Source organism: Heloderma suspectum, chromosome 4, assembly GCF_057233095.1.
Source record: "Heloderma suspectum isolate Gila_16-S chromosome 4, 16-S_ref, whole genome shotgun sequence".
Lineage (NCBI taxonomy): Eukaryota > Metazoa > Chordata > Lepidosauria > Squamata > Helodermatidae > Heloderma > Heloderma suspectum.
This window is the reverse complement of record NC_139461.1, coordinates 109,537,249-109,563,056: the sequence shown is the minus strand read 5'-3', so window position 1 is coordinate 109,563,056 and position 25,808 is coordinate 109,537,249. Positions and strand designations below refer to the sequence as shown.

The 25,808-nt window shown below is 47.1% G+C and overlaps 1 protein-coding gene across 1 annotated transcript in view; it reads right to left on the bottom strand.

Moving 5' to 3' along the window:
* Nucleotides 1-1,455: 1,455 nt before the first annotated feature.
* The window catches only part of TFAP2A (transcription factor AP-2 alpha), a 64,268-nt gene continuing 39,915 nt past the window's right edge, over nt 1,456-25,808 (bottom strand). The window contains exons 7-8 of the mRNA XM_084850353.1: nt 3,058-3,134; nt 1,456-1,767 (exon numbers count right to left, since the gene is read on the bottom strand). Of these exons, the coding sequence (XP_084706479.1) occupies nt 3,065-3,134 (70 nt within the window). The 3' untranslated portion in view covers nt 1,456-1,767; nt 3,058-3,064. The remainder of the gene's footprint in view (nt 1,768-3,057; nt 3,135-25,808) is intronic.

Here is a 25,808-nt window from a genome sequence, read left to right as displayed (position 1 = left end):
ATGCCAGTGAGATTTCATTCTTGCTGGCCATGGAAGAACACCTCACTCCTCCCTTCAAAATCTCAAAGGTAATGAATTGGTTTGGATGGTCCAATATGTATTGAATGAATCAATCTTCTTCCCTAGGACCAATGGATCTGAGGGGGAAATGTGCTTTCTTAGAAAAAGTACCTTTGAAGGTTTCCTCACTATTTTAGGAGATAACTTTTGTTTGGGTGATGCCTCCATTTGTTTGTTTTCTGACCATGTACTATATAGTAGTACTTTAAGCTTCCCCTGTAGCTGACATTTGGCGTCTTGCATGGAGTTGTATCTTCCGTTACATGGAAGCAGAGTCCAAAGATAGGCTATATGTGAATTAGAGTCTCCTCTTCACCCAGTCAGGCTCTTGGACTTACATCACAGTGGAGAGATTATTTCAGCCCCTGGCAAGTGATTGTCTGACCAATGTCTTAATTATCCAGGAATAAAATGGCATGGATTGACATAGGATTGTGAGAGCATCAATTTGAAGGGAAGAGCTTTGCCCTATTGTGACATGTTTATCCACTCCCATGATGAACAAATGGATTACAGTATATGAAACACACATATTTACAGTTGCCACCTTTTCCATGGTGAGGCTTTTGTGCCACTTAAACAAACACACGTGCGCACACACAGCTGCCTGGCAGGCATGTTTCCCCCAGCATGAAAAGGCGGGCATAATTTGTGCACGTTAAAGGAACAGAAGACCTGCCTGAAAAAGAGCTGATAAACCGCCCAGAGAGCTTCGGCTATTGGGCGGTATAGAAATGAAATAAATAAAATAAAATAAATCAACACCAATTATAACAGTGCTGTAGCACTTCTATAATACAGTGGTAAATGGATAGCAAAACACTTGGTATCCATTTTTATCGTGGCTTTATTAGGAACATAGCCTTATAATAGGTCGGACTGGTTGTTCATCTGTGTGGTTTACTCTCAGGCAGAAGCCTTTCCCCAGCACTTGCTACTGGAGATGCCAAATCCTGAACATAGGGCCCTGTGTATGCAAAATGAGAGCCAGTGTGGCGTAGTGGCGAGAGTGCTGGACTGGGAGTCGGGAGATCCAGATTCTAGTCCCCACTCGGCCATGGAAGCTCACTGGGTGACTTTGGGCCAGTCACAGACTCTCAGCCCAGCCTACCTCACAGGCTTGTTGTTGCGAGGCTAAAATGGAGAGGAGGAGGATCATGTAAGCCGCCTTGGGTTCCTTGCAAGAGGAAAAAAGGCGGGGTATAAATGCAATAAATAAATAATAAATAAATAAAACGTAGTGTTCCACCACTGAATTCTTTCCCCCACACATGCACAGTGTTGTGCATGACATTGTTAGACTTTTGCATCCCCAGCAATAAGAAGTTCCAGGGCAGTTACTGGGTCATATGCATCCATTTCTTTGTGAGGGGAGAATACTAGAGACTAGGTAGTGGTTTGTGGAATGCCTGTTTATTTACAAATATTCAAGCTATATACAAAGTTTGTATACACAAGTCTATACAAGTATACATAGGCAGGGACCCAGACAGACAATGCCAGTGTGGTGTAGTGGTGAGAGTGTTGACCTGGGACTCTGGAGATCCAGGTTCTAGTCCTCACTCAGCTGCGAAGCTCACAACGTGACATTGGGCCAGTCACTGACTCTCAGTCTAACCTACTTTGCAGGGTTGTTGTCAAGTTGAAATGGAGAGGAGAGGAGGAAGAGCATGTACACCATCTTGGGCTCCTTGGAAGAAAGGCAGACTATAAATGTAAAAAAATAATAAATAAAATAAATGCCAGCATTTGCAGCAGCGGCACCACCCCCACCCCCGGCTGCCACCCCTTGGCCGCTTCTTGCCAACCAACTACAACTCAGACTTTGTCTCCTTTGCTGGCTACATTCCAGCTCCAATCTGTTCCTCTTTTGCCCCTTCTCAATCAAGTGAGCTTGTATTTAGCAGCTGGTAGTCACCAGCCCTGGAAAGCCATCAAGGCGAGACCTCAGTACCCATTCAAGATTCCTCTTTAGCTATAAGGCTAAACAAAAGCCTAGAGAAAGGTCATTTCCCAGCCATATCCGAAGTGGGTGGTGGTGACAAGTTTCCTTTCCATTCCTGCAGTACTAAAAACGCTTTATTTGGAAGTTCAGCGGGGCTTACTGCCAGGAAACATGCACAGGGTCAGCATGCACCCGTGTTCAACCAATGCCTAGTAGCCATGGGTTTTTCTTTCCCTTTTTTTTAAAAGAACCTTTGAATAAACATTTGTATTATTCGGCCAGCTCGGAATCCAGAGGACTGTAAGCTTGAATCACTGGTGCTTTTTGTTCGAGGGAAAGAGGGGTCGGAGGAAGCTGTGATGTCAAACCTGATCATTGGCAGAATAAATGCGGTGGCCCAATATGAAGTCACCGCCCGAGGGCATGTGGAGTCGCAGCTTCTCCAGGTGACAGGTGCTAGAGAAATTAACATGCGAAGGACAAAACCTCCCTCCCTCTGGCTGCTAAATCACCGTGGTAGCCTGCGAGCGCGTCTCTTTCTCTCTGGCTCCTCTGTTTTGCATATAAATAGGAAGCAAGGGCTTGTGCAATATTTTCTCGTTACAGTCATCGGAATTATTATTATTATTTTACCAAGGGGAACTTCTTTAAACCTCTAATATGGCCACGTTCAGAAAGATCTGTTTTAATTTAAAAGTCAATAAGAGGAGCGCGCCTCAATTGCGCGATAGAAAACCCATGCGAGAATAATGTGGGAGCAGGTTCGGGCGTGTGGGGTGCTGAGTCAGCGGGCGAAGCTTGGCTCCTCACCGCCGCTCCGTGGAGCCGTGTTTCTAACCGTGGCTGTTGGGCTCCGTTTACTGTTGGACCGCCTGAAACGCCTAATTGGTGTTTGTTTGTTTGTTTTAAATGTAATTACACTTTTCCCCCCTTCCATCTCTCTCTCTATCCCTGTTTCCTTTGCGATGCTGAACCTTCAGCCCTCTAACACCGGCGGAGGGTGTGAGACTGAAATGCTGGAAAGGAAAACTTTGCTTTTTTAAATCACACACCTCCATTTTATACTTTTTTTGCACAAAAGTTCTCCAAAGGGCTCGAAACGCTGTCGCTGAACCTTCCACTCCGGAACCTACAAAAGAAAAAGAATAATTGTAAAATCCCTCTTTTTTTTAAGTTGTGATCCTTCCTGGGGCATATTGTGATGGTTAGACAGGCCGATTCGCCGAATTAAACCGCTTGTACGGGGTTGACCACTGAGTTCTGAATGGACCTATTTGTTGTAGGTCCGCGTGCCCCGTTTATTCGCATTTTGGATTGTCTCCAGAGAAATTGGTTTAACGGTGCAATCCTATACGTGTCTACTCAGAAGTAGCCCCCAAGGAGTTCAGTGAGCTTTACTGTCAGGTAAGCGAGTGTAGGAGAGCATCCTAAGAGTTCGTTTTCTTGACCAAGCGCAGGTAGGTCCAGCTGGCCTCAGGAAAATACTGTTCTACTTCCTTTCTCCAAAACACACCACTGTCACCTAAAAGAGGGGTGGGAATTAAGCAGTATTTGAATGTAATTCATTGGCGTTCATGTTTCAACAAAGTTGGGCTTGATCATTCCACTCAGATGAGTGGGGTTTCTAGGCATGCCGCAAAGGTGAAAGCGGTAACTGTGATTATAAACACACAAAGGAAAGGGGGGGAATTGGCTATAAAATCACTCGGACCAAGTGTCAGCCGCAGCGGTTTGGCTTTCCTCCCCCAGGCACGCTTCTACCCGCCCACTGCCAGCGCGAGTCCAGACTATGAAACAGAAGTACCCGCTTCACGTGGAGAAATGCCCCTTCCCCAAGATCCTCCTAAAAACAATGAGATAATTCTCTCGTGTGGACCTGGAATGGACACAGAAACATCCAGATTTAAGCCTCCAGTGTTGACCAGCAATCATTTCTGAGGCCCTTTGGATGCATTCAATGTTTTACAGAGACAGTGTTTGGCCAAAAGCAGATTCACACGTGCTCAGCGTTTTTTCGGGAAATGACTCACAGATGAAAGTGAGGACTGTCTCTACGGGGAATGATAGTGTTTGAGTAAAGTTAAATTATATCAAATCTCTATTGGGGGGGTGAGCTGTGAGGCCCCTGTAGCACAGGAAAACCCTCACTTGATGAATGTACACGTGTGGAATCAACTTTAGTCATAATCACAACTACCCTGTGATATAGGTCATAGTCATTTATTCAAGGCCAGGCAGAGAGGTCATGGTCGATCAGGGATCTTTTATTGCAGATCTCTGTTTTAAGGAACAGCCCTGTCTAGATTAGAAACTATGCGGCTCTAAGCTTGTTCACAGTTGCTTCCATAATGTATGAATTCACAACAGAAATATGCTCAGGTGTGATGATCAGATTCTCTAGCATTCAGACTTGCCTTTTGGCCTCCTGTCTACTTGACTAATGTTGACAGGGCAGGGTACCCAAGTAACGCTTGAGGAGTTACCAAATAATCGAAGTTACATATAACAGAAGTTCTCAGTTATTCCCTTGAGGGAAAATGCACACCTTTTAAAATAAATTGGAGGCCCCACTGCTCTTTCCAGCCCATAACTTTTAATCCTTTTACTCGGATTGCTCTTTATTTGTAGCACTGGGGTTGAAAGCAGTCATCAATGTTTTTAGATCCAATATTAAAAAGTAATTAGGGTTAACCCTTGAATTCAGGCGTCATACTAAACCAACCTTCCCCAATTTTGGTCATGCTGATGGGAGTGGCAGTCCAAAACATCTGGTGGGGAGACTGCCGCCCTAAACATTTTTATGTGCAGCTGGGTAAGTATGGTTAGTTGGGTTCCACCAATTCAGTATAATTTCAAACTTGGTACTTTTGAGGCTGTTGCCATCATTGCCTGAACAATCTAGGGTTCATCAACCATCAGTGTTCCTCCCTCTATGGGATTTGATCTCTCTCTAATGTCCATAGACTATTACCTGTGCTGACATAAACACTGCAAAGATTTATCAGTGGGTTGATCAATCCATCAGTAATTTAGAGGGAACGCACAGTCTGGGCATATTTATTGGGAAATAAATTCCGCTGAATTCAATGGAACTTACTTCCAAGTAAGTGTCCATACAGTGCAATCCTATACATGTCTACTCAGAAGTAAACCCCATTAAATTCAATGGGACTTAATCCCAGGTAAATGCTGTATAGCCTTAGAGTTGTAGTCTTAATCAAGGAGGCATCTTTACAGTGCAGTCCTAACCATGCCTGCTCAGAAGTCAGCCCCATTGAGATCAGTAGGACTTACTCCCAGGTGCACGTACAGGATTGCAGCCTTAATGACTTGTGGGATCTAGCGGCTTTAAAAGGGGGTTGGACAAATTCCTGGAGGAGAAGGCTATCAATAGCTGCTAGGCCTGATGGCTCTGTGGTACCTCCAGTATCAGGGGCGGTGAGCCTATGTACACCAGTTGCTGGGGAACATGGGTGGGAGGGTGCTGTTGTGCTCCTGCCCTGGTTGCGCGATGTCCCCACTGCGGTCAGTGGGACTTGCGCCCTTCCGGGCGAATGCTGCATCAACTGATCGTGGACTGCCAGGCCCACGCAGGCTGGAATTCGGCGGCAGAGCGCGGAGGGCCAAGCAGGGCCCCTTTCGCTGAAGAGGGGGTCTTGATGGCGCGCCGGGCCGAGGCCGTGACTCCGAGCACCCGCTCGAACCGGGCCCCGCGCTCGGAGGTGCGGCTCCTGAGTGGGAACCGCGCTCTGAAGCCGCTGCAACACGCTTGGGGGTGCCGCTGAAATCTGAGGGGCGCGTCACGCCTACGGTCCACTCCTGCACCCGCCTACTCAGGGGGCGCGCCCCACGGAGTTCGCACTTCGGCGGGCACAGGATCGCAGCCCTGCGGGTGGGATGACACGGCGAGGCGGCGCAACAGCGGGCTTCCCTTCTCTTCTTCGCCTTGCTGAGGAGATGGATGGGAGGGCGGTCTCGATGCAGCCGGTCAGTTGGGCGGGAAGTACACTCTGCATATGAACAGAGGCAGCGTCGAACGGGTTCCGTCCTGCAAACGCTGGCGCGGGGGCGGAGAGACGTTCCTTCCAGTTCTCGGGCCATCGCTAAGAACGACGTGGGACAGCGGCCCCCAAGCGAGCGCGCTGTCCGGACGTGTTGGGCTACAACTTTGATCGTTTCCATAATTCTGGGGGGGGGAAGGGAGTCGGAGCCAAAGCATCTAGAGAGCACCCGCCTGGGGAAGCCTGAAGTAGGACTTTATCTACCGAACCATGCACAGAAATATTCCGGGAGGCGGCGGCGGGGGGCGGTCTTTTTAAGGCTGTAACAGTTTATTGTTATATTGAATTTTATATGTATTTTAACAGTGGCTTTTAGTATTTTTTTAAAATGTGTAAACCAGCGATTATTATATTAAGCGGTATATACATATTAATAAAATAAAATTTAAAGAATCTGTCGCAACAAAAACAACGAACAATGCACTCGTATGCAGGCCTGGCCAGAAGCTAGTCCCACTCAGCTCAGTGGGGCTTACTCGCAGGCAAGTGGGTGTAGGGGGGGGTTAACTCTTCGGCCTCCTAGAGGCCGGGCCTTTTCCGGCACTCTCGCTCGGAGGGGCCTCGGCCCCTTTGATGTTGGTGGGACCTGCCTCCCCGAAAAGGGATGCTTCGCGTCCCACTGTTTTGCCCCTCCCCGCTAAAATCCCCTCCCGCCCCCAGCAATCCTCTAGCCGGTCTTTTGTCTCCAGAAGACCCCAGTAATTGTGCTCCAGTGCTTAAATAAACCATCGAGGGGTGAAATTACACATGCTCACTTAGAGAGTAATGTGATTAAGAGATTATGGGGAGCGCTTAATAGGGGGGCCTCTCCCGGCTTCTTTGGGAGCCCCGTTCTGCTGACGGTGAAATCTCCCAGATACAAAATATACTAGAGATCGGGGGAGGGGGGAGAAAGGCCGGGGGGAGGCTGCCTAGAATCCCCCCCGCCCCCCGAGTGCGGACGCGGGGAGCCGATTATTCCTTCCCCTACGCAGGCCCTTCGTCCTTCTCCCCTTCCTTCCCATTCCGTCGAGTAAGCCCTTTATCACGGGGTGGCACCGGCTGCGCCTGCAGCCACACTTTGCCTGGAGGTATGAGTTGGGGATGGCGCTGGGGCTCCTCTCAGCCTCCTCCATTATAGCCCCGGCCCGGGCCACAGCTGCGCCCTGACCCCTTTTGTGATGGAGCCGATAAGCGCGTGGCGGGGGATAATGGCCTTCCCTTTGGGGTGTGAAATTGCCATGTTTATTAATTGAGCCACACAGGGTTCGCTCTCTGTCCTACTCCCAGCCTTTCTTGCCTAGCCGTAACAGTTTGGAGAAACAGACTGCCCTCCCCAAAGGGAGCCTTTCTTTCATATGGAAAGGAGACCGAGGCCTTTAAGAATCACCTTTAAGAATCAGCTACAAGAGGGAATTCCAGCAGGTGCAGCTTTTTCTTGCTCCTGCGTGACAAGCTGCACTTGCCCAACATTTCTCTCCCAACTATTAAAGGTGCCTTGTCCTGCTTTGCATCTGGCCTCCCTGTTTCAATGCCGTTTGGTCCCCCTCCTGGGGGGAAATTGCTCCTACGGCATTATTGCCCGTCGGCTATATTTTGGCAATTGTAGCTGGCAGGGAGGAACTCCAGAAGCAATAGAAATCACTTTGTTTTGCTTTGTTTTTTCCGGGGGGAAAAAAAGGAAATAAAATATATTCTTACTGTTACTATTATTTAGCCTTTCCCAACCTGGTGCCCTCAAGTTGTCTTGGACGACAACTCCCATCACCACAGCCAGCATGACTATCATCATCGCTGGCTGGGATGATGGGAGTTGTCGTCCAACCCACCTAGAGGGCATCAGGTTGGGAAAGGCTAAATAATAGTAACAGTAAAAACAATAACAATATGTGTTTGTTGTGTTCTTTAAATTGCTACCCTCCCTAGCCTTCGGTGACAAGGCGGGCTACAGCTGAAGAAATGATTTTAAAGAAATCATCGAAACTTACTGCCAAGGAAGTTGGCTGACCATTGCTATTAAAGTGGCGCATCCTCCTACTTTCATAGCAATAACGACACAAGCAGACATAGATGAAGCTTTTTCCATCACTGCATCCTCATGCTGGGAGAAGCTTCACCTGTGGATTGTCAGCACAGCCCTTCAAGGCAGAGGAGCTACGACCCCCCAAAAAGCTGGCAGCCTTACAAGGCAATTGATTTTAGGACAGAAGTGTATATGATGCGTAGAAATACGGAGACTCGGTCTATGTCAGTCTTCTTGGACCACAGCTCCATCACTCCCAGCCAGTATGGGCCGTGCTGGTAGGGGACTATGGGAGTTGTAGTCCAACACCTCTGGAGGGCCCCTAGTTGGAGATGGCGGACATTGGGCAAGACATTTGTATCTTCTTTATTCGTTGTGTAGCAGATGAAATCTTCGGAAGTCCGGATTTTATAATGCAGAAGTGGGGTGGGAAAAGGTGCATTTTCTTCTTTATTTGAACTTCATTAAAAGTACAGAGTAGACGACGGTCTCCCTTCCTCTGGATCTGATCGTTCTGTGTTGAAGATAGGTTAACTGTGCAATCCTATATATGTAAGCCCTACTGAGGTCAATGAGACTTTCTTCCAAGTAAGTGCGTACAGAATCATAGCCTAAATGGAAATATTCGATATTGGGCGCTCAATCCTATGCACGTTGAGACAGAAAAAAAGTCCTACAACTCCCAGCATTCCCCAGCCAGCCATGATGGCTGGGGAACGCTGGGAGTTGTAGGACTCTTTTCTGTCTAAATATGCATAGGATTGCGCTCTAACTTGACTTCTGGGCAAGATGCAAGAACCGACTCTTTAACATATGTGCCTAAACTACTGAAGATATAAATCTCTACGGACATTAAATGCTTGTTTTAAAGGATACCCACCTATCAAATACCCACGAGCATCTTCACATATGTATGTGATAAACCCACTGTTTAAATTTTAAACTATACTTATATGCATATATATATATATGTATATATATGTTTCAAAAATGTGGATCCATTTATAGCTTGGAGAACAAATGGCTCATATAAATACACTTTAATACCAGGCTGCAGCTAAAGTTTAGAGCAGATCTGTAGGAGTCTTTTACACAGGACAGGGAATTATAGCTGTCTGGAAGATATATTCACCCATATCCCAGACAGTCTCATTCACAAGTAATTTCAGTCCAAATACTTGGATTTGGGGCTATCTGCATACTCTTAATCTTAAAAGCAGGTCAGCTTTCATCCCTCGGGGATAGGCCATTGACTTAAACTGGGTTACTCTAGAGTAAGCTGCAGCCTGATGGTGCCCTTTGTTATTCCCACTGCGTCTTCAGCGGACTTTCATTTCACGTAGGAGAGCTTATCCTCTGAGCCTAAGCCGGTTTACTCGAAAGCCAGTCAGTGTCATGCTAACGGGTCTTCCTTCCAGAAAAGTGTCCTTAATAAGGCTATTTCATCTCTGCGTCCGAATACAGGCAAAAAAAACAAAACCTAACAGCGCAATCCTCCTATACATGGTTACTTAATGACTTCGAGGTTTAATGCGGTTTCCTGTCGGGTAAATGAAGAAGGGACTGCAGCCTTGCGATTCCATTGTCCATTTGTCAAAAAGCTTTTCTTACCATGCAGCAGAATAGAAAGGTACGGGAGCCCTTCCTGGGGAGGTGGCAACTCTAATAATGCGTATTTAATGCAGACGGGCGACTCTGGATCCTAGCCCTAAATCCGTTGAAGTTAAGGGAAGACGGAGTGCAGCAGCGCAATCCTTGGGCACGCTTTCTGGCAACGAAGACCCATTGAATGCAATGGCACTGTCAAGGGAGCATGCATTGACTTGCAGCCTAAAGAAGACGCACATGGGGTGTCTCTGTCCGATCCCGGAGACAAAAGTAGTGGAGGCTGGTGGCTCCGATTTCGGTGGGGCTGTGGTTCCAATCTGGGTTTCAGTCAGAACGAGCCAGAACTCTAAAGGACCTATCCAAGGGGCTGAACCCGTTCCGGGGGATAGGGTTCAGCATCTTGGATAGCTGTAGCGAGTTCTGTCTCGTTCTGACTAAACCCCAGAATGGGTGCACAGCCCCACCGAAATCGGAGCCACCAGCCTCCGCTGGACAATGCGCATGATTTGCGGGGCAAAACCGTCTTGGCGGCAGGAAGGCGGGTGCTGCTTAGTCGGGACATAAAGGGCTGTTCCTTTCCTTGCGGGCAGCCTTTGGGTTCTGCCCAGCTGAAAGCGGCGGCGGGAGAAAGAGCGGCACCACTGCTGAAGGTGAGGCGGGCCGAGCTGGCGAAGCGGGCCGGTTCCACGGGGTGAAGTCCCCCCGCCGCCCGGCCCTCGCCATTAAGCGAGTTACGAGCGGGTGCTGTGTGTGTTACTGGGCCAGGAATACTTGTACTCCGCCTAATTAAAGCCCAGATCTGAAATCTTAATATGTTGTTTTTTCTGTGTGATTTCTTTTGCATGCAATTTAACCCTAGGGGGAGAAAAGGGGGTGGGGGTGGTTTAAAAAAAAAAAAAAAAGGCACTTTCTTCGCAGATTGTGTTGCTCTTGAGCTCAAGCCAAAGAAGGAAAGGAAAGGGGGTGGGAGGTCTGTTAGAGCCTTGCGTGTTGCTACAGTCGCTCGCTTCTCGCTCTCTCTTCCCCTTTGATCACAGGCGCTTAAGCGCGCCCGCCTTTCACCGTAGACTGGGTGGGAAAGAAGGCTTTGAAAGAGACCAGGTGAGGTTAGGGAAAACTAACCTCACAGCTAACTGCTTGCTCAGAGAAGCTTCCCAGAGAAAGAGGAAGAGCTTGGTCTCCCCCTCCCCGCTCCACTACCAATTAAAGATGTTTTCTTCTTCTAACCAACTGGCTATTAACTGTTTCCACTGTGTACACTGGGTTAGATCCAGACGTAGTCATATTCAGAATCAACCCATTGAAATCGATGGGACTTTGGCAGGGCAAACTTAAGTCCCACTGATTCCAATGGGTCAACCTAAGAACAAATGGTAGGTTAACTTTGGGTTCTTTAGCCCACAAATAATGCATAGTGTCCAGGTCCACACATCACGCAACAGTGTAGGGTAGGGTAGATTGGAGGTTGATTATGCAAAGCCGCAGCAGCTTGCAGGCAGCACATGATCCCGGTTAGGTGCGAACTGAGTCCAAGTGTGACTGAGTGTGGATCTGACCCTCTGGCATTAGAAGATTTGAATAAAAGTTCTGCTTTGGGTTTGAAATGTTCTGTTAGGTGCAGGAGCTTAGTGTTGAGGAGGGGGAAATGGTGGTCTGCCCTTTGTTTACAGAAATGAATGCTATTTTTATTCTTTCAGTTGCATCTCTGGGGCAGGCTGAGCTCTGGAGATTGGGCCAGAGTGTTGGCTGCAGGGTGTTGGGAGTTGTAGGCCAACTACAACTCCCAGCATCCCCCAGGGCACCAGGTTGGGGAAGACTGGGCCAGAGGCTGGTGTCAGTTCCTGAGGAGGAACATCAGGCCCACCCTGAGACCTTTTGCTCCCTGAAGCAAAGGACAAGATGGCTTCTTATTTGCCGCCACCACCACTCCAAGTCCAGTTACGGAAGCCAACCTGACTGATAGCTGAAACTTCCTTCAACGCCGGCAATGGGACACTGTGGGGTCTCACCATCCAGAATGCTAGCTTAGAGAGAGCAAGATAGGCCATGTGGCACACAGAGCTCTGGTCTCAAACGTAATGAATGGCCAGGAGGGTTCAGGAGGAACAACCAGGTGGCGGCAGCTGCTCTCCTCCCTACACACCCCAACATCCACTGCCACACTCTGCCTAATGGGAGGGCCAGCCCTGGCAGACATTTATCCTATCAGCTGGCATTCTTTCACCTGAATTCAAACAGCCTAGCTGGAGAACAACACTGGCATAGTGGAGAGATGTATGTCCTTTTCCCTTAAGACCCCACTTGATAGAACCAAACAAGCTTTCACAAATAGACTTGACTCACTCTTTGACCTTTCTTTTCTTTTTTTACTTCAGCTGCCCTTGAAGAAATTAAGCTTTTTCTGCCCTGGGGATCAAAACACAGGGAAAGTTAAGTTTTGCCTCCCAAATGCTATGTCTCAGCCTGCTCTGAATGGTATAGGAGCAGGGCGAGGAAGAAAAAGCTGGCAACCCTAGTCACACAAGACACTGGTGTGTGGCTGAGACTCACAGAGCATTCTGTCTCTGAACATGATATTCCTTTGCTTGAAATCTTGTGCCTAGCAGAGCAGAAGAAGAGTCTGAAGAGCTAGTGGAGACAGCTACAAAGAAAGCTTCCATTAATTAGATGAACTGGTTAATTAGAACAGGGGTGTTAAACCTCAGGCATGTGGGCCAAACCCAGGCCACACAAGTCCCTAATCTGACCCTCTGGGGTTCCCCAGATGGCTATGCCCCATTCCCCTAGCCCTAGCCCCATTGCCCCAAACATCTGCTGGTTTCCTGGCTTTGGGGCATCCCCACCACCACCACCACCATTCTAAAAGGCTGAAATGCCTCTCTTAAGGCTTAGTTACTGGCAGTAACAGCTTCAACCTAAAATATGCTGGTATTTTTTTGTATTGTTGGCCCCACCCCTTTTGGCTTTGGCCCCACCCACCACTGGAATGTGGGCCCTGAGAGCTTCTCCAAAATGGAACTCAGCCCTTGGGCTAAAGGAGGTTCAACACCCCTAGACAAGAACTTCCAGTCATATGAGAAGTAGAATGACAGAGGTGGAAGGGGGCCAGTCCAATCCAGTTCCTGGCCTGATACTTTTTGGAAGGGAGCCCACTAGTTTTTCCAAAGATCAGGTTCTGTTTAACTATGGGTGTAGAGCAGCTACCATGTTATTTTTCTTATAAATGAAACTATGGGCACAATTGTTATAAAGGGGGGGCACAGTTAACATTGCTGGCCCATGGGTCACCAATTGCTCATCCCTGACCTACAGCACTCTCATTCAATGGTGGAATTACACGCCCGTCCCCCACCTTAATGTTTATACTGAACCCCTTAGCAACTTTTTAAGAAGGTTATGGGGGGCATGACTTGCCTAGAATGAGGGGAGTCAGGGTGTGCAGCTTGTGGAATTTATTCAGGCCACTCTTGTGTTTTCTCCCAAATTAGAGCAATGCTACTATTCAGTTATAAATACATATTCAATTGTCCCACAACTCTTTGGCTTTCCAAGTCTCGTTGAGTGTTCCCATTCCCAAGCCAAGATGAGTAAATTTTTACTTGTCCTTCTCTGGACATCAGGTCTTTCTCAGCCTGAGTTTTCCCTCTCTGGGGAGCTACAGTGGTGCCTGTCTGCATTCAAGCTAAAGTCCTTCAGGATGTGGGAGAAGAACTAGAATATGATCGTGTCTACCTTCATAAATTCCTTAAAGGTGACCAGCTCACAGGGCTGGCCCTACCATTAGGCAGAGTGAGGCAGTCACCTCAGGTGGCAGATGCTGGGAGGTGGCAGCAACATGTCGGAGGAGAGAGCTGTGAGCCACACAGCCTGCCCTGCACTGGCCTTCAGAAGTGGTGGAAGACACTGTCCCATTGCCTGTGCTGAAGAACAATTCAACTAACAATCCAGTTGGCCTTTTTGCACATGGAATAGAAGGGAATGCCATCTTGTTCTTGCTAATCCAAACTCAACTCCAAATCTCTGGTCCAGCCCCTCTCGAAATTTCTGGTTCCCCTGCCCCCTTCTGTAGGTCGTCTCTGGGGTTGCTTTGTTCACCTTCCTGATACATTTCCACAGTCGAGCTGGCTGCATCGGTCTCATTAAGTCTTCTGTTCCTTACCTCTGAGCCAATCCATTCTTAGCCACAAGCCAAGCCAGATAGGCTGTTAGCCTGGTGTTTTTGAACATGCATGTCTTTCCTGGCATGGTCAGGAAAGATACAGAGCTCAGCAAAGTTCAGTGACTTCCAGCTGCCAGCTGTATGGCAGGTTGCTGCAATGTATGGAGGGAATTACTGTGTACCCCCACATCCTACAGACCAGGGTAAGCCCTTTTGGCCTGACATTGGTCACCACCCAAATGGCCATGTCCAGCTGGATCTCAGAAGTGCCACTCAAACAACACAGGGAACTGGGAACCCTTAGGCAGGAGTTCTTGGACTAGGAACAAACTTATTTCATCCAGCCACTGGGGAACTGGAGTTATCTTCTTGGTTGATGGGATGACAAATTCAGGATGGAGAGCCTGCAATATCCAGGAGGAAGAGAAATATATATGTAGGTTATCCTGTCTCGTAGACACAGGGGTTGGATGAGATCAGGAGTGGGGAACCTCTTTTTTCTGTCAAGGGCTGCATTCCATGAGGGTTAGTCTGTCATGGACAGCATGCCGAAAGTGGGCAGGGCGAAAGCCAGACGCAGGCAGGGCCAGAGCCAAAAGTGGGCAGAGCCACCCCCTTTTTTCTTTCTGATACTCCATTCTCTCCCACGCTCCCTCTGCATCCCCACCCATTCGTCTGTCAGAGGATGGACTTTTCACTCTTACTGGAGGTCTGAACTGATTGCCTGCTGCCTGAAGGCCACATGAAATTAGGCCAAGGGCTGAAATTTGCCCACCCCTGGACCAGATGAACTTTTTAGTATCTTTCACATCTCTGAGATACAGAAGGGGAAAAACTGAAGAGAGATACTGTGACCCAGCAGAGAAGATCCAGGTGCTTCCATACCCATGCAGTCACTTTCACATCATGACCATGGGGGAGGGATAGGGGATACAGCCATTGAACTGGCTGGATGTGTCTTTTCATGCAGCTGGGAATCTACTTTTACTTATTTATTTCATTTCTAATCTTCTCAGTAACCAATGTTCTCTAGGCGAATTACAAATAGCTAAAAAATCCAAAATGCCATAGAACAGTTAAAAATATAAAATGCAATACAAATATTTAAAAGAGCAAATTACTATATAATGTAAAACAAGAAACAGTCCAGGAATTGATAAAACAGCCATAATAACCTAGAACTAGGTCTCTAAAATGCCTAGGAGAAAAGGAAGGTATTTGCCTGTTGCCAAAAAGATAACAACATAGGTGCTAGGTGAGCCTCTTTGGGGAGTTTACTGCATAAGTGAGGACCACCACTGAGAAGGCCCTCTCTCTTGTAACCACCCACCTAGCTCCCTTCCAGCAAAAAAACCCGACTTCAAGTATAACACGATAGGATCTGACCTAGTGGTGACCAACCAAAAAAGAGATCTTGGGGTTGTGGCAGACAGCTCGACGATAATCTCAACCCAGTGTGAAGCCACTGGAAAACAGGTAAACTCCATGTTAGGTATAATTAGGAAGGGAACTGAGAATTAAACTGCCAATATCATAAACTTCCCTTATATAAATCTATGGTGCAACCACACTTAGAATACTGTGTACACTTCTAGTCACCACACCTAAAAAAGATATTGTACAGTTGGAAAAAGTGCAGAAAAGGGCAACTAAAATTATCAAGGGGGCGGAGCAACTCCCCTTTGAGTTTACAATAGCTGGGAGGTTACAACAGCTGGGATTGTTTAGCTCAGGGAAAAAAGGAGGGTAAGAGGAGACAAGATATTGGTGTACAAACTTATGCATGGTGTGGAGAATGTGGATAGGGAGACATTTTTCTCCCTCTCTCATAATACTAGAACCCGGGGTCATCACATAAAGCTGATTGGTGGGAGATTCGGGTCAGATAAAAGGAAGGACTTCTTTATGCAGCACACAGTTAAGTTTTGGAATTTGCTACCAAAAGTAGTGATGGCCACCAATTTGGATTGCCTTTAAAAGGGAGTTAGAGAAATCCCTGAAGGAGAAGGCTATCAATCGCTACTAGTCCTGATGGATATGTGCTACCTCCAGTATCTGAGGTAGTATGCCTATGTACACTAGTTGCTGGGGAACATGGGCAGGATGGTGCTGTTGCACTTGTATCTTACTTGTGGGTTCCTAGCTGTTTGGCCACTGTGTGAACAGAATGCTGGGCTAGATGGACCCTGATCCAGCAGGGCTTTTCTTATGTTCCTATGGTGGGGTCACTAGAGGAGGGCCTCTGAAGTTGATCTCAGGGTCCAAGCAGGTACATGTGGGAAGAGACATGCCTTTAGTTGCTCTCATCACAAGCCATTCAGGTCTTTAAAGGTCAACACCAACACTTTGAATTGTGCTTGGAAATGGACTGGAATCTACTACTATATCCCCATCTAAGGTCCATACATTTTTATGTGTGACTAGAGGCTAAGGTTGCTGGCTCCTTGACCAGTCTTCACAACTCTGCTTCTACCAGCAGCTTGATGCCCAGCAGTTAGGATGGGAAAACCTTTGTCAATGCTGCAAATAGCTTCAACCAAAGTTCACATCTTTGATAAAGACAATGGCCAGTTGGATAGTTGGCAACAATACTTGCCATGTGTAACTAGAGCTAGATTGGGGCTAGGATCCTGTGTTGAATGGGTTTTGTTAGTTATTTTATGGCAGGGACGAGCAACTGTGGGAGGTCCAGGAGGCATTTCTGCTCCCTGGAAACAGCCCCCTCCATGGGCCACATTGGAAGAGGGGGGGGGACAATAAAAATAAAATTTTAACAGTCACCACCCCACTATGCTCAATAGCACTAAAATGGATACATTCAGCTTGTTTACAAGCTAAGTTTGTCCATTTTAGCATCCCATAGCAGCTACAGAATGCCATTTTGTTTTTGTTTCTTTCAAAATAAAGATATTTGGGGCACAGCAGGGGCTGCATTGCAGGGCAGCAGGAGCCCACATGTTGCCCATCCCTGGTTTATGGGAAGCTACATATTTAAAAAAGTGGGCAGGGGGGTAGAGAAAAGAAAAGAGTTTGTATTCTCTGTTCCCCTGACCCCCATCTTGTAGCTTTCAACAAAAGGAAGTGCCATAAAGCTGTCTGAAAAGCTACAATGTTCAAATGTATTTGCCACTAGGAGCCTTTTCAGCCCAGATCGTCTATAATTATGCCTCTTTTCCATTTATTCAATACAGTCAGGGTTAGACTAAATGGCTTTGGTAAACCACATGAAATGGTTTTTGGACCGTGTATGTATGTTAGTGCCTTTTAATGCCACCCCCATCCCCATATTAAGTGAACAAGCTTGCTCTCATTGAAACAACATCTTCATGGAGATATTTCAGCAGGGTCCCAGTCAATGGGAAAATTAGAGTCTTTTGCAGCTCAAAAATAGCATGTCAACATTTTTTATTTTGTTTTCCTTTAAAACACACACACACACCCAGCAACACTGGGTAATCAAAATTATCCTGGCCATTTCAAAATCCCCCCCCCCTTCTGAATGACATTACAAAGATTTTTGTTAAAGAAAGCCAGACTAATTGCTGCCAGAAGACGCTTTTCATAGAAAAGTCTGGTTTTCATAAGGCAGCTTGTGTGGGAGTTGTGGTTACATCTAAACCTAGAGGACTTTTTTTTAAGTAAGTTTCTCTTAACAGCCATAGGAAATGACCTCGTTTCAGTGAAAATGGCCCATAACAACACAGGAAAGATATACTAACAAGACAGCCAACTTTTTTCCCCTGGCAGCGCTCCTCGGCCTTTAACAGCTCTATAATGGGCAGAAACTGAGCAGGTGAAGCTTTCTTCATTGCTTCCTCTGCAGGCTAGATAAAGGATCAGCAGTTGTATTTCTAATAGTTTTGAATTTGTTAAAGGCACAGGAGCACTGCCAGGACAAAATGTAGCAGCCCTGTACGCTAAGGCAATTTGTGACACACACACACACACACACACACACACCAGCCAAATGCAGCCCACCAGCCATGTATTATGGCCAGCCAGGTGATAGAACTCCCACCTGTCCAAAGCAGAACCCCAAACCAGAATGTTTACTGAATCCCTGATGAACTGCTGTGTACAACAGCTACCTGATGGGGTGCATTTCACATGGCTCGATAATTACTAGATGACCTTGCAAAATTGCCATCACTACAGCCAGGGTGCAGAACAAAAACACCGTAGGGGCCAAATCACTCCTCTGTGGGTTTGATTGATGTCAGTGGACATGTCCCCCCTTTGACATTAACTGAGTCCCTGACTTTGCATGGTGCATGGCGTTCCCATGGAGGCTACCCCGCCCGCCCCCCGAGGAACCCAAGGAGGCCCTGTGGGCCAGATGCAGAATCTCCATAGGCCAGATTAGGCCTGCGAGTTGGAGGTTCTGCATCTCTGCACTATACAGTTATGACCTCGCATGATTCTAATTTACAACTTAGAAAAGCCCAGCAAAGCTATTCCCCCACCCCCATCTCCCACCCTGGCCAGCCTGCACTGGTGGGGCTTTGGAAGGAGGAGACAGTATGCCACTCTGCCCCCTCCCACCTCAGTTGTGCAAATGATGATAGTTGTTGATGCAAGGTTTTCCTTTGCATTGACAAGGAAAACGGCATGAGTGGTTGGGTCCAGGAATCTTCTTTTGCAGACTGCAACTGTTTAGCAGAGATTATTAAACCCATCCAGCATTCTGAATTATTATTATTATTATTATTATTATTCATCCCATCAGGTTCTTGAGGTGGATTACTCCAGAGTAGTGGGTTCTAAAGCAGAACATTTAGCACAGCCAGTCAAGACCACCCAGAACTACCCAGTGACCTGTAAGCACTAATGTCCCAATGATATTATTGGCGCATGCAAGGGCTGAGAAGCCTGTCACAGCCTGCATGGTGGTATATCTATGGGGTCATCACTGCTACCCTGTATGGAGTCATCTAGAGGTCAGGGAGGGTGGATGATTTGCACCGTACAGGTCACAGCAGGCTTGAAGGCTCTGGATGTTCCCATAAATGCTTCCTCCAAACATCCTAAACTGCCCTCAAACTCAGAAACAAAATGAGGGCACAGATTATGTGAGTGGGAAATCTTCTTTAAGGACAGGCAAATGATCCTGAAGCTTGCAGCCTTTCCCCAACCTGGCACCCTCCAGATGTTTTAGACTACAACTCCCAGCACTCCTGACCACTGGCCATGTGGGCTGGGGGTGATGGGGTTGAATTCCAAAACATCTGGAGGGCACTAGGTTGGGAGAAAGCTGTTATATTGAGAGAGATTTCAGGAAGAAGTAGTAGCTCAACCTAGCAAAACACCCCAAATTGAAACTTTGTGTGAAGAGCCTGAGCTACATCACTGCTAGGTCTATGCTACTCTGTGACAACCTCCAGGTCAGGTGCCCCCAACTTTTTTGGGTTGGTGGACACATTTGGAACTTGTAGAGAGTGTTGTGGGCACACTTGCAAAATGGCTGCCATGGAGAGACTTGCCCATTCATAAAATGGCTGCAATGGTAGGCATGGCTGGTCACAAAATACTCATTTCCCAGAATTCAAACTGGTGAGGATAAAAGAGAAGTAATTTGTCCAAGAACCAAGGAAGAGGTGGGATCTGAGGTCCAAAATACAAAACCACTCTTTTGAACCCAAATGAAGATGGCATTGGAGAGAAGCATTTCACTGTGCAGAATACCAGTCTCCCAGTTTATTTTATCTATCTGTCTGTCTGTCTGTCTATCTCTTAAGACATAAAATAAAGATCAGGAGGGGCAGGGAGCCTGGTGGGTGCCAAGAGAGGTGTCCACGGGCACATGGGTGCCCATGAACACCACTTCGGAGACCTTAGCTCCAGGTTATCTGAATGAATCCTTGTTGCATTTTCCCAGCTTTGACCTTAAGCTGTAGACACTTCATATTGATGGTTCTAAGGTAGATCACCCACTATCACCTTATTGCACTGCACACACTCCCAACGCCAGTGACAATGCCTAGACAAGGGCAGGGGAGGGGGAGAACAGGGATATGGCATACATTTCACAGAGAGGCATTTCATATCATGCCAGTCTTGAAACAGCAATGGTGGCTACCAGTCCTTCCTGGCACAGTTTAACATGTTAGTTTTTATGTTAAACTTTCAGCAGCCTTCCCCCACCTTGGGTCACCAGATGTTGTTGGACTGCAACTCCCATCATTGCCAGCCAGCATAGCCAATGGTCAATGATGATGGGAGTTGCAGACAAACAATTTAGGGTCCAAGGTTGGGGTAGACTGTTAGAAAACCTTAAATAGCTTCAGACCAAGCTATCCAAAGGACTACCTTCTTCCTCAAGAAGCTGCTGGGTCATTCAGATCAGCCACAGTGGCCCTGAATTGACTGACTGAAATATGGCAGATGGTGACCATAGACAGGGCCTTATCAGTTTTAGCACCCCGTTTATGTCACTCCCTTCTCAGAGAGATTTTCCTGGTTCCATCTTCTCAGTGCCACATGCATGCTTTTTTAAAAAAAATTGTCCAGATCTTCTAATGATGCACGCATTCTATTCTAGAATTTAAAAAAAAAAATCATTTAAATGCTAATTATTGTGATTTGCTTGGTTTGATTCTTTTATTGACCATTATGACTTCTGAATGCTTGTATTGGCTTTATGTAAACAGCTCTGGGAGCCTTGTCTACTGAAGAGCTGGACAGAGATATATAGATACAAATATAGATACAGACAGATATATGAAATAATGCCTGTGATGGCTTAAAACAGTGGAAGTGGCAGCAAAGGATGTATAAAGGTGAGCTGTGAGATTGAGAGTGGTGTGGGGAGGCGCCTGGGCATGGTCTTCCTGGAGCCCCATTCTCTCCCCCACCCCACTACCCCCAGCAGCCTGAGGACAGGATTATTCACAATTAATGGATTCAAAACTGAGTTCATAGGGCAAGGTAATAATAGGCTTTTCCCAACTTGGGGTTGGGGAGAGAAGGAAAAAGAAGAGCTAAGCAAATAACTGTATGATTAGGGAGACCTGGGGAGACTCCCTTTAAAGTTTTATCAGTTTTGCTGAATGACAACATTTGCCATGTAAATGAACCTGATTTCACCTACAGAAAGTTTACAACCCAATCTGGCCTTTAACTAGGGTTGCTTTGCTTTGCTTTGCTTCCCAAAACGCCAAGCCCAAAGGAAAAAATGTCCCTCCTCATATGTGCTGGGGGGTGGGGGGAATCAAAGGATGCAACCCATTCTGCCCTTCATAATATTTTAGCAATGCTAAAAGCAAACAAGGATCAGAGCAACTGAGAAAAACAAATGACACAAATCTGTCTTGGCCCCATGCAGTAGCTTGTTCATATGTGAGACTCAAATGGTTCCATTCGTATTTCTGATTTTCTATTTTAAGGTAACCACTTTAGCATACATAGAACCTACTCACAAGTAAGGCCTAGTTTTCACAAACACTAGATGGTAAACCTGTATCTGCAGTGTGTCATTTCAGATTGCATGGGATTGCTCCTCTCTGCACAAAGATCCCCTGCATACAGAAAGCTAGACATCACTGGGAAGGAGCTCTAGACTACCCTTTGAGGTGAGGTGAGTGTTGCATCCAGTGGAGGCTGGTGGCTCCGATGTCAGTGGGGTGGTGAATCCACTCCAGGTTTCAGTCAGAACCAGATAGAACTTTACAGGAGCTATCCAGGCTGGGAAGCTCTTTATGAGAACTAGATCTGTGAAGCCTAAAGCCCCTGAGTCCAGTTACAAACTTCTATATAGTTTCATAGCTTCATGAACTAAAGCTCTGATCATATTTGTAGCGGTGCAGTGGTTAAGATGTCGAAATAGGTTCAAATAATCAGTGCGTGAACCCTGGGCCTGTTGCTAACTCTCTGCCTAATCTACCTCACAAGGTTGTTGCAAGGATAAAAGGCAGGGACAGAGCTACGTCTGCTCCCTTGAGCTTCTTGAAAGAAGCTCTTGAACTATCCATGTAATACATAAAACTTGCATGGAAATAAATGGAATTCATCTTACTTCCAGTTGAATGTGCTTACGAAGTAATTTGAAGTATTACAGTTACATGGTGTGAGTTTCCCCCACCAGTCAATTTAGCCCAAACCTGATTTTCCTATGAAGCAGAAAACAGTGATCTGGCTCACATGACACAACAACCTCTTGTGGTTTAATTGACCCACAGGGGATGTCACATCATGCCGAGTACCCACAGGCCCCATTTTTGCATAGTGCCCACAGCTGTCCAGCTTGCCATGGCTTGCAAACCCAGGTGGCAAAGGTTGTTTGGGGGTTAGACAACCCTCAAATAACCCATGGCTTGTTTTAAGGTTATCTGAGGCTTGTCTAACCCTCAAACAAGCCCTGTCACCTGGGTTCGCATGATATGGCAAACCAGGCACCTATGGGTGCCAAAGTTGCACCCATGGGTGCCTGGAACAACACAACAGCACCTGCAGGTAAACTAAGCCACAGTGGGCTGTCATAATGTGAGAACAGGCCCAGCCTATTGAAAATGACCAGGGGTTGGATCCAGGATCTGCCTTCCACAAGAGGAATGGACCTTTTGCATGCAGAAGATCCCTCTGTTAGATCCCCCTCCCCCACATGCCACAGCTCACCCCATTCAGCAGGGTTTTCTGACTCTCTGTGTAATGTTTTCGGGGGGCTGAAGAGGCTGCCGTGGGATGGAGAAATCCACTTCTGCCAGGGCAGCTGATCCAGTGTAAACCTAGATCCAACTCCTACTAAGGAAAGACAATTTCTTACTTGCATGAGCTAGTTAAATGAAAGTACTCATGGGTGCTAGACTGAAAACCATTTTAATGACCTTGATGTCCATGCTATGGAAATAATTTTGAATCTAAATGCTCCATATAAAATGAGTTGTCCCATTATTGTATCCCAACAGTAAAATAAAGTCCCTTTGTTCCCACTTCCCATGGACATCAGCAGCAGGGGCTGTCATTTCAGTAGGCAGGTTACAAACAGATTTCAAAAGAGCAGTGCAAGGTTCTAAGTAAGGGTTAAGGAAACAATCTTGGATATATTCAAGATTCACCTGCAAAAAAACAACGAGTTTCAAGAGCATTTCTTGCAATCACTTTTTTATATCTCATAATAGCCATAGCAATGTTACAAATACAGGGCAAGGGATCACCTTTTTAAAAAAAGAAAAAGTAGTTGTGCCTTTGACCTACAAACCTAGGATATGGGCCAAATTAATCGTTTAATAAGAATACCCTCTGCTTAAATCAGGAGCTCTGAACCTCTTTCAGCGGGACTCGGGAATTCAATTTTGGAGAAGCTCTATCTGGGCTGCATTCCAGTGGTGGATGGGCTGGAAGGTAAAGGGGAGCAGAGTCAAAGGCAAAATGGGCAGGACCAAAACACAAAAAATCCCACCAGCATGTTTTAGTTTAGAGCTCTTATTGCCAATCACTAAGACTTTGTCAAAAGCTGGGGCAACACCTAACTATCACAAATGGGGGTGAAGGGTGGGGAGGGGCATCTGATTGGGGTTGGCTTGGTACCCCAGGTGGCCTGGATTTGGCCCATGGCCCTGAGGCACAACACCCCTGGCTTAGAACTAGTGCCCAGGGGCAGCATTTCAGGTTTTGAGAGGGAGAAAGATTTTCCAGTTGGGGTGGGAGTGGAGAAGGTTCAAAGGCCCCGCTCTTGGATGTAAGAAATTGCAACCTATGCCCAGCCCCCAAAGCCGGTGTATTTTAAGAATATTTTCTGCAATTCCATTCCCCAAGCTGGTGTATTCTAAGAATATTTTCTGTGATTCCATTCCCCAAGCTGGTGTATTTTAAGAATATTTTCTGCGATTCCATTCCCCAAGCCGGTGTATTGTAAGAATATTTTCTGCGATTCCATTTTATATCGTGTTAAAAGCAACAACGCAGAGATATAGCTGATCATGGGGAATAATGGGATAATCACAGATGGTCTGAATCACTGAGGGCGGGGTCTCCTCGTCTTCCCCACCACCCCAGCGGCCTTCCTGATCAATGGGACCAAATTAAAGGACTTCTGCATAACTCGGCTATGCATCTTGCAAAGAGAGTAGAAGGTAAAGATTCCGCGTGCATCTTCGGCAGCTCTGAACACCTTGCACCCCCTGAGAAGGGCTTGGTTACTGTCAGTATATATTGAGAGAGACCTATTTTGCTTGAGGCCAAAGCTGTAATAAATCGCCTTTCTTCTCCCTGCTGCGGCCCCATGACACGTGTGTATTAGAGGCTGGATCTCGCCCTATACGTGGGTGGGTGCTGTTATTTTGTTTGTTTATTCCCCTCCCTCTCCCGCCGCTCTCTCCTCATTTGCCGAAAGTGAGATTTGATAAAAGCAGACAGTATTAGAGAAAAGGATTTGATTGAAATGGCGTGTGCCAAGCGGATAGGAGCCAGCGAGGGACAAAAGCGCCCAGAATCCATGGCCACTCGAGCAATTATGCCTCCACGCTAAAGGTGGATTAGTGCTATGGAAAGAAGCATATGTTTGGCCTGCGGCGAATCTCCCCCTGGCTGGCTTTAGAGAATGAGCGCCGAGGAAAGAGGCTGGACACGGAATATCAAACTAAAGCAGGAGAAGGCCGGGCAGGCGCACTCGCCGGGAGGGGCGAGGGAGGAGAGCGCCGGAGGTGAACCTCGCCCCGAAGCTGACAGCGGGAGCGAATAAGCAGCCGGCCTGGCAATCGCTTTCCCCAGAAGCCGATCCAGAATCGAGGGGATCCGGGCAATCGTACTGGGCCTCTGTCTGCTTCTGCTCCTTCACCACCACCCAACAACGAAACTTGCCCTTTTTAGAAGTAGTTCTGTATATTACATTAATTATTATAATAGCTGGATGGTCGTGATTGTTGGTGGTATCTCCACGTGTGGGGGCGGGAATATCTCGGTTTACACGTACACTCTTTTACGTGTTAAAAAAAAAATACGCACGTGACCTTTGTGTGTCTGCTTTCCACGTTTTCTCGGGGGGCGTGTTCATCACTGGCGCTGTAATCGGAGGGCGCACTTCGAAGGAGAGGGGCGCGCAGAATCGCGCTCTCCCCGTTTTATCCCGCAGGAGCCCCGTGCGCGAGGGAGGCCTCCTCGCCAGTCCCCGCCAAAAAGGCGTCTGAAGGGGGCCCTTCCTGCCAGCCGGGGTGGCCTTTAGGCAAGGCCGAGGCTGTTCTGGCCCTCCGACAATTTAGGAAGGGAAAATTGGGGTTGTCTGGTCTGCGGATCCAGCAGGTGGGAAATCTGCTTTGGCCTCCACCATCTTTCTCTCTCTACCCTCTTCTTATCGGGGGAGGGCGGGGGAGAGTTTGGACGCCGCCTAGAGTATTTTGTATTTAGGTGGGTTATAAATTGAATAAATACCTTGTTATTATTAAAGAGACAGTAGGCTGCTTCACACAGAAATGCTCCATGGTTGCTGGGATCCAATCATACACGTAGGTATTTTGGAATAAGCCCTACTAAATCCAAGAGGACTGACGTCCGAGTAAGCACATATACCAGGATGAGACTGTTGATGACTCTCCACCGAGCGAACTTGAACTGCGTCTCCAGAGAAGATGGTAGGGTGTGAGACTAACATCGGGTCTTATGAAAGCCCTATATAGGGGGGTGGCTGATAACGCATATGCGGCTACCACGAAATTAGGGCCATGACTCTGGACATGGTCTGGGAACCGGCCCTTCCTAATCCCGCTTCAGTACACCTACTAATGCGTCATTGAAGCGAATGAGACTATCAGCAAAAACCTCCACCTGATACCGCTGGGATACATGGATAGATTATCAGTGAGTGTGAACAATTCAGGATAGAGTGTGAAATACTTCTGAATTAAGGGACAGAAAGTATTAGTTAAAAGTCCTCTCTCCCCGCTCCCCCTTCTTGGAAATCTACATAGCAAAACAAAAGGAAAAAACATCCCGATGGAGTTCTACCTAAGCCAAAATAACTTGGCAACTTCCATGCATGATTAA